Source organism: Charadrius vociferus, unplaced genomic scaffold (genome assembly GCF_000708025.1).
Source record: "Charadrius vociferus isolate BGI_N301 unplaced genomic scaffold, ASM70802v2 scaffold266, whole genome shotgun sequence".
Classification (NCBI taxonomy): Eukaryota; Metazoa; Chordata; class Aves; order Charadriiformes; family Charadriidae; genus Charadrius; species Charadrius vociferus.
In genome coordinates, this window is record NW_009649114.1 from 715450 (window position 1) to 724152 (window position 8703).

Below are 8703 nucleotides of genomic sequence, written 5' to 3' on the forward strand. Positions count from 1 at the left end.
CAGCCCAGCCCCTCACTCGGCGGCCGAGAGGGAAGCCACGGTCTCGGGGGTGACGCTGGCTGATGGCTCCCTGGAGAGGGGGGACAGACAAGGACATGTTCTCCGCTTAGGGAGGGAGAAAGACAGTCCTGCTCCCTTCGCCCCCATTCAAAGATGCTTCCAAGGGGACGTGACGGTGAGGACTTGGTGACAACCGCCATCAACTCAGGTTTATCCACCCCGCTGCTCCCAAGCATGCACTAAAGCCACCCAGTCGCTCGAGTCGCGGGGAACTGGGGCTGAGCGGCCCCACTCCCATCCGGGCTGCGATCCACTGACTCCTGCAAAACCCCTGCGATAGGGATCGTCCCCGTGCCCCATCCCAGGCGGAGAGGAGACAGAAGTGGGACCCGCTCAGCACAAGCGGCGTGGCTCAGCCCGGCAGCGCCAGCACAGAGCACTCCTATGTCCTCATCCAGGGACGGAGCAAACTCAGGGTGACACACACTTCTGCGGACAGCCAGCACAAGCACGATGCACCAGTAAGCCCAGCTTGAGCCGCGGGACCAGCGGGCTCAGCCCTGGTAACATATTCTTCCCCCGCTGAGGTCCCCTTTAATGACAGGTTATTGTACAGCAAAAGACTTCCTTCTGCACCACGCGCTTCTCTTGCCCCAAAGTAGTTTCCGTGCAACATTAATCAAGAGAAGTCCTACTTACTAAGCCAAAAGAGAGTACATACACGCGGCTTTCAGTGGTACTCACAGGCAAGCATTTCCCCCTTGAGGCTGCAAAGGAAAAAGAAACAGCACAGGATAGCTCGTAGTGCATTTTAGAGGAGATTTAAAAATAATAGTAAAAGCAGCAAAGCAAACGAGGAAAGAAGTGAAGCAACCCCAAGGATTCCATGTCAGGGAGCTCAGGGCGGGTTTGTACCACAGCAGGAGCCGATGCAAAGCACGGACACGGCGTGCTGCGGCGCACGGCCGCCTCCTCCGCTGCCGCTCGTCTCAAGGGCTCCGGTCAGGCGCGGGGACTCGGGGACAGCACGACCCCCCCGCCTGCACGGCCCCAGAACCCAGGGCTTCCCAATGCGGCCCCATCCCAGAGCTGTCAGCGCTTCGACATCACGATTACGGAGGGTCCAAGCACAAAGAGGGAGCGGTTGGGGTGGGGATCCCCATCCTGGGACACCCCCAAATCGAGATCTCGGGCAGTCTCAGGGTCCTCTCCAGCTCCACAACCGCTGTGGGCCAAACCCACCCCAACGCAAAGCCCCCGCTGGTTCCATTCCCGCCGGAGCCGCAGGATTCTGGGGATGTCTCAGCCTCACACCCTTCACCCCAGGAACATCCACCTGCGCTGCATCGCCCCTTCTCCTTCTCTCTGGCCACTTACTCTGCTAACGGGGAGGGGGAGAACAAGCACTCGGGCTTGCTGAATAGCCTGGGAAACATTCACCTCTAAAATACCCAAGCTTATTTTATTTTTTAAACAGCTTTGGCTGTCTCTGCACCAGGAGCCCAGCCAAGACCTCCTCAACCCCCCTCCCACCTCCTCTCCTCCTGGTCTGACAGGCAGCAGCGCGCAGCCCGCTCTGCACAGAAAAAAAACCAACTAATTTAGCAGAGAAGCAATTTTAAATAAGCAACGAAACAAACAGGGCTTTGCATCCACCGCTGATGAGGACCTACGTGCTACTACGCTAAAAGAAAAGCCAAGCACCAAAACCCGAGGCACTTTAATCTGGGCACCCAAAGAGCCCAAACTTTGCTCAACAAGCTGCTGACGTCGGGATCTGCCCGAAAACGGGCCCCCAAAAAAAAAAAAAAATCACAGACACAAAGATTTCCTACCTGGTCTCTCTGGGGGTAGAGCAACATTGGGCTCCAGTACGGAATTAGGACACGGAGGGTATTTGTAACTCTTCCTAATCAGGTTTTTTTGATGGAAACCAAGATGCTGCCCAGAATTAACCACCCTCCCAAAACCCTACTGCACTGATGGAAACTCGCCTGCACACGGCGTGATGTTTAAAGTCTCCGGCGCTGCAATTCTAGTTGAATGGGGCGACTTTGGGGGGTTGGGGGTGGTGGTGCCTTTTTTTTTTTTTTTTTTAAGGGAGTCTAATCCACAAAGGTTTTCATGCGGGAACAGAGCTGGTGACTAAGACCCGGGGAAGGCTCTGTGTCTCGGAGAGGACCACCGACAGCCGCGGGCGATGGTGGGGAGGGGGAGCGCAGGGAAGGTACCACCTGGACACCCACTTGCAGCTGCGGCCGGTCGGCCCCATCTCGAGCTTCCAGGGAGGGGAAAGACCCCAGCGGGTCGAGAGGTTTGCTCCCAACGCTGTAATGTCGTGGGCGCTTTACCGTGTCCGCGCTGGCCCGCGGCGTAAAGCTGTTTCTTCTCATCCTCACAGGGGTTTGGCTGGCGGGAAGGTTGTTCTGATCCCAGACGGAGGGTATCGCAAGGAACGAGAAGGGGGAACCACAGTTTAAAACCACGTCGCATACCAGCACGCACCTCCGGGAGGGCAGTGACCAGAGCGTGCAAACAGGGTGTGGCGTGGCAGTTTGCGTGAACCCCATGGTGAAAAAATTTGGCCCTGATAGTTAAAAAAATTCTGAATACAATTTTTTGGAAACTCCTGGCAGATACCCAGAGGGTACCCAACCCCGTCTGGGTCCTGCCTGCCCCCGAATCAGGGTCCTGGCGCAGCCCCCCAAGACACGGTGGCATCAAACGCCTTGAAAAGAGCAGCAGAGGGATGTGCTCCCATCCCAGAGCATCACCTGGGGGGTCGCCCCGAAGTGGGGGTCACCCCCTTGCTCTCAGCCCTGGCTCGGGGTCGGGACCCTGCCTCCGGGGAGGGGGAGGATGGGGCTTCACCACGGGCAGGCTGATTTCCAGCTCATCTCTCCGAATTTGAAGTGCAGGGGTTTCCCCACCACACCTGCCAAAATTCGTGAAAGAAACCAGTTTTTAATGACCTGAAAATGGCGCCATTTGCTCATAATTCAATTTATAGACAACGACTGGATTGGGTTGCATGGCTGGGGGGGGGGAGGATTTCTCAGCGGGGGAATTTCATACCATCCCACATTTTATTCCCGCTCCTGTTTAACGCCACCTGGCCACACTTCCAAACCAAAATACAATTTTCCAAGGTGTCTTTGGAGTGTGCAGAGGAGCTGTTGGAGCCCCTCTGCTGGGAGGACAGGCTGGGAGAGTTGGGGGGGTTCAGCCTGGAGAAGAGAAGGCAAAAAGGGGAGACCTCAGAGCCCCTTCCAGTGCCTGAAGGGGTACAGGAGAGCTGGGGGGGGACTCTGGATCAGGGAGGGGAGTGATGGGATGAGGGGGAACGGTTTTACACCGAAAGAGGGGAGATTCAGATTAGGCATAAGGAAGAAATTCTTCCCTGCGGCAGGGTGCCCCGAGAAGCTGTGGCTGCCCCATCCCTGGAGGTGGTCAAGGCCAGGTTGGACGGGGCTTGGAGCAACCTGGGCTGGGGGGAGGTGGCCCTGCCCAGGGCAGGGGGGGGATCCGGTGGCCTTTAACGGTCCCTTCAGCTCAAACCTTTCTGTGATTCGACAAACCCCACATCAGTCTGTGCAGCATGAGCACCAGTGGTGGGAAATGACTCGCTCTGTCGGTTAATCGGGCTCAGAGTCCGCTGAAAAAGCCAGCTTTTTTAGCAGTTTTTCTTCCCTTCTGGATTTTTTTTTTTTTTTGCTTATGTGGCTTTGTTTGTTTGTATTTGTTTTTTATTTTTTATTTTCTTTTTTTTCTCCCTGCAATCAATTTAGAGGGAATAAATAATAATAACCAAATAGAAAACTTTCCCTTCTTCTCCCCCAAAGCAGCTGTGTTGCCCAAATAAAGCAAAGAACAGCAGAAACAGCCTTCGACTTCTGAGTGGGCAGCAACGATTTCAACACTGGCAGCGCACAGAAGTCGCAAAGCGATAAATGCTCGACTGGAAACTGCCAGAATGGGACCAGCCCCAAAAAGCTTCCCAAATATCCTCAGTTTAGCATTCTGCAGTCAGCTGGATTTAGCTCCGCAAACCCTCCGGCCACAGCTGCAGGTTCCCAGTTTCTCCCCGACTTGCGTCTGGTCCCTCGGCACAGGGACTCAAAAACAACCGCATCCCAAGCGATCAGCCCAGAGCTTTTTATAAAATACGGGAACAGGCAGCTAAAAGCCTAAATGTACCAAGAGAACTTAAAATGCGATGTGCTTAGATGTGCCGGGAGCTAGGAAAGGGGAGAGTTGGTTCGTGGTCTTTAATTGGGGGAGTTAATTGCAGGCAACTGCTACGCAGCACTCCCCAACTGATTAGTCCCTCTGCAAAACAGCGTTTGCGAGAGTTAACACCTGAAATAGCAGCAGCTTCCACAGATTTAGCACATAGTTATGTGCTTTGCTGAAGAAGGTGGATGGCCAGTGGATGGAGGGATTTATCTATTTCACAAGTAAAGCCAGGCACAGTCTGCAGCGTCTCCACGGCTGCTGCGAGCAGATGCCCACTGCCAGGGAGGCAAATTGAACCCATCTCCTTCCGCTCTGATACCTATGAAGTTTTGGAGCACCCCAGTCTTGTCCTGGATCGAATATTTGCAAAGGGGACCCAAAATCTGCAGAGGCAAGGGAAGAACCTCCCTCCCAGCCACCGGCACCCAGAGCCCAGCCTGACCCCGTCTGCAGCTTCAGAAAGAGAAAGCTCATCCAGACAAGGAGAAAAATTCCCTTTAAACATTTTGGCAAGTCTTTTCAAAATTATTGCAATTAAGGCAAACGAGCATCAACAACAGATACATCACTGAAAACTGAGAACGAGTTTAAAATGTACGTCTTAAGTTTGCCCATTCTGCTTCCTAGAATAGCTCTGAAAACTATCTCCCCCCGGCCTGGGAAGCACAGTAATTCAGCCTACAGTTAATTCTGCTTTCGGGGATTACTTCTGAAGCAAGTTTTTCTCGTCACTGAAAGCAATTGGCCATTTCTAGCAGGTATTTAAGAGCGTTTCAGTTTAGGTACTTCTTTTTGAAAAGGGGAAAAGCCGGAGCGGCGCAGCGAGACTTACTGAGTTCAGAGAGGGTTTGTCGCGGTGGGTGTTCACTGCCTCCACGTTCAGGGTAATCGTCTCCACTTTACAACCTTCACCAAGAAGAAAGAGAAGTTTATATGAGGAAGGGTAGTTTATTAAATAACTAATTATTTCTTCTTTAAGTATTGAAAACTGCATGGAAAATGTGCAGGAATGAAGTTGTTGCATTTTCACTTTTTAGAAATATAACAGCTCATAAATAAATAGTTCACCCCGTTAACAGAATTTGACACTTTAACTACTTTTTGGCTTCGTCCTTCACTGCAGAAGTGCCGCCCTGTGTTATGTGGGCTACAGGTCTGTACAGAAAAGCCATTTTTAACTCGCTGCACCCCAGAGCCAAATCCAAGTGTGGAGGCACAAATGGGCTTCTTCATCAACCGGCGAAACCCACAATCGGCCCTCGGTTAAGAGAGGCCACGGGAGAGCAGCCCTGCACCCACACATCTCTCCCACTGCCCCCCAACCCCTTCCCACTCTCCAGCGCTGTATTTTAACGAACATTTAAAATATTTACAGCAAGTCCGGCTGCTGCTGCCCACGGACACAAACTTACATCAGACTCGCACACACTCACACAAACCAGGGCGGGGGGGGGAGAAAAAAAGACAATATTTACCGTAGGCAACGGGCGTGAGCTTGAGGATGGTGTGGAGGGGGCAGCGCAGGTAGGGCAGCTCGTCTAGGGCAGAGACAGGCGTCATGGGGGCTCAGGGCTGCGCCTCCCCCCTCTCCCCAGGCGTCGAGCGGGACACAGCAAATATTGGGACGCCAACCCCACAAGCGCCTGGTGCCCAGGCTGGCGGTGCCACAGCCCCCCCCGGTCCCCCGAGCAGGTCGGGACCATCCCCACCATCTCCAGCGCACGGGGGCAGCCAGAGGGAACCCCGCCAGCAGCACACGGCCGGGAAAGCACCGCAGCAACAGCCACCACGGACCCAAGCGAGTTGTATTTAAAACTCCCTCAAAAGTTCTACTAAACTCCCTCAAAAGTTCTACTAAACGCCCTCAAAAGTTCTACTAAACTCCCTCAAAAGTTCTACTAAACTCCAGTACCGCTCACTGGAGTTTAATCAAGTAGCTTGCAGCAGACTGGAACCAGCTTCCAGGCCAGCACGCCATGCACGGGATGAGCATCGCCCTGAGAGGCAGCACTATTGCCAGCCCTCCACAGGCTACTGATCCACCAGAAAACTTATTCTTTACATTAAAAAAAAATAATCCCCTAGAGATGATGTAAATGCTACTGGTGGAAACAGCTCAACAACGGCTGAGCAGAAGACCAGGAGCGAACACATCGGCATTTCTCGCAAAGAGAGCTTCTTGCCAAGCTCTGTGCACCGCTGAAATGCAATGGTTACAGTGCTTCAGGAATGTTTGCTTTTTTTCCTTTTTTAAGCAGCTCTTCCCTTGCGAAAAATCAAAACAGTAATTACAAGCCACCCTCCCAAAAGCTCTGTAAAGGCAGCAGTGAGAGAAGCCAGCCCCTAACATCACGCGTTTATTTTTGTACCTGCACTCTTGTCAAGAAAATAAGCCAACAGGCACCTCATAACTGCCTGGTGGGAGATAACGAGGACGTTGCCTTGCCGTTCTAGCTCCATAATTACCGGCTCCAGGCGCTGGACCAAGTCCTGGTAGGACTGAAAAACAAAACAGGAATTTTTCAAGGGGTTTTGTAAACAGAGGCTTAAAGCAGAAGTAGTAATTAACACAGCTTCATGTTCAGGAAAATATCAGTTAAAATATCGAAATGCAGAAGTTAGGGATGGTAGGGTAAATAGAGGAAAAAAAGCAAAGAGCAAAAGGTGAAATTTAATGTCAGCAACCCTCAGATTACAGGAGGAATCAGATTACTGGTAACTCTTAACGAGTGCAGTAAGAAAAACAAATAAAATAGTAAATTATACGTTTTATCAAGGCTGTGAAGTAAACCCAGAAATGACTTCATACTACACCCACGATCGTTCTCTTTCCAAGACGGTTTTTCACAGTGACGATTCAGGCCTGGGCCAAAGGAGCGGGATGCAGACAGACACCTCTGCGTCAGAGGGGAGCATCGCCGCACTCAGCGCGTGACCCAATTAAGATGGTTGAAAGGCATCATTTGCACACACCCCCCACAACAAAGGAAATCAATAAACCTTTCCTCTAAGAGAGAATTGGGGATCCACGCATTTTCCGTTTCTCATACAAACATTGGCAGAAAAAGTTAAAATTAAGTCAAGTTCTTCAATTCTACACATATGCATTTGTTTTACATATACTGTATCTTATTGGTATTTCTTAAGGGTCTTCACCTCTCCTCCAGGATAGCGATAAAGATATTTCTCCTGATCCCTCAAGGCAAACTCATCTGGATACTTGGCTTCAATTTCTGCATAGGTCATTTCTTCACATACCCCCTGAGGGAAGAAGAACGTGTTACACCACACTCCGTCTCAGCAGAGGTACAACGCTGCAAAACCAGCACAGGGCTGAGACCAGAAACCCCTTTACGTGATGAAAATTTTAGGTATCATAACTGAGACAGCATTCAGGCCCCACACGCCCAGGGTGGTTTGCAAAGGATGGGCTTTTGGTTTTTATTTCAAACCCCGTGTTTGCCAGGGATGAAAAAGGGCGTTTATTTCCACAGCAACGACCCTGCAATTTCTTTTGCCTGGAAGAATTGCAGTGGGAGCAGTAACCTTTGTCCACCCAGGACGGTGTGACAAGCGCCTGGGATGTTCAATGTTGTTTTCTTTCTCCACACCAGCGGGACACGTCCACAGCAAGGTCTAGCAGCTCCAGGACTGTCAGCCTGTACCAAACCATCCCAAACCTCGTGAGGATGGCTGGGGTACATTATACACGGACATGGTTACCAACAAACAGGGAACAGTCGAGTATATCATGATGAGTTTGTTTTTAAACATTATTTTCCACCGAGAAAAGCTAAAGGCTTCAATCAACATTTCACTCACAGCATCGATCTCGTTGAGAATCTTCCACTGCTCGTACGTGACCCCCAGGGACTCGGCCGTCTGGATCGTCCTTTTCAGCTGGCTCGTCCACACCTTCAGATCAACGATTTCCTGCTCTTCGATGAACTTCTTCAGCGCCTGAGCAAACTGGAAGGAAAGCCGGGGGAGGTCAGGGGCCCCGCCCCCGCCGTTAAAAGCGCCGTTTCGAGGGCTGTGGCTGTCGCGGCAAGATCCAGCTGCGGGGCTGCCCCTCGCCGAGCCCGGCTCTGGCCCTGGTCACACAGCACTTGACAAACACAGCAACCCGGGTGCTGCCAAACACATACCTGCTTCCCGCGCGGTGACAGACCAGAATCCCCACCAATCTTGCCAACAAGATTATATTCACTCTCACCATGTCGGCAAAGGTAGATGGTACGCGGCTGGACATGAATGTTCATTAGGTAATAGACGATTTTACTCTGGATGTAATCTTGGACTCTGTTTACTAGGAACCGCTGTCCCACATTGATCACTTTAATGAAGGAAAGATCTCTGGAGTCAACATAAAATAAGAACACCCACACGACCGGTTTTAAAAATGAAGCACGAGCACCTGCGGGTGTCACCTAGCTATTTACCCGCTAGTAAAGGCATCAGCACTTC

The 8703-nt window shown here is 51.6% G+C and overlaps 1 protein-coding gene across 1 annotated transcript in view; it reads right to left on the reverse strand.

Moving 5' to 3' along the window:
- Window positions 1–12: 12 nt before the first annotated feature.
- PFKFB2 (6-phosphofructo-2-kinase/fructose-2,6-biphosphatase 2) overlaps window positions 13–8703 on the reverse strand; it is a 10783-nt gene continuing 2092 nt past the window's right edge. The window contains exons 7-15 of the mRNA XM_009888202.1: window positions 8385–8592; window positions 8059–8205; window positions 7393–7497; window positions 6606–6735; window positions 5712–5774; window positions 5069–5142; window positions 2235–2426; window positions 745–767; window positions 13–70 (exon numbers count right to left, since the gene is read on the reverse strand). Coding sequence (XP_009886504.1) covers window positions 13–70; window positions 745–767; window positions 2235–2426; window positions 5069–5142; window positions 5712–5774; window positions 6606–6735; window positions 7393–7497; window positions 8059–8205; window positions 8385–8592 — 1000 coding nt within the window. The remainder of the gene's footprint in view (window positions 71–744; window positions 768–2234; window positions 2427–5068; window positions 5143–5711; window positions 5775–6605; window positions 6736–7392; window positions 7498–8058; window positions 8206–8384; window positions 8593–8703) is intronic.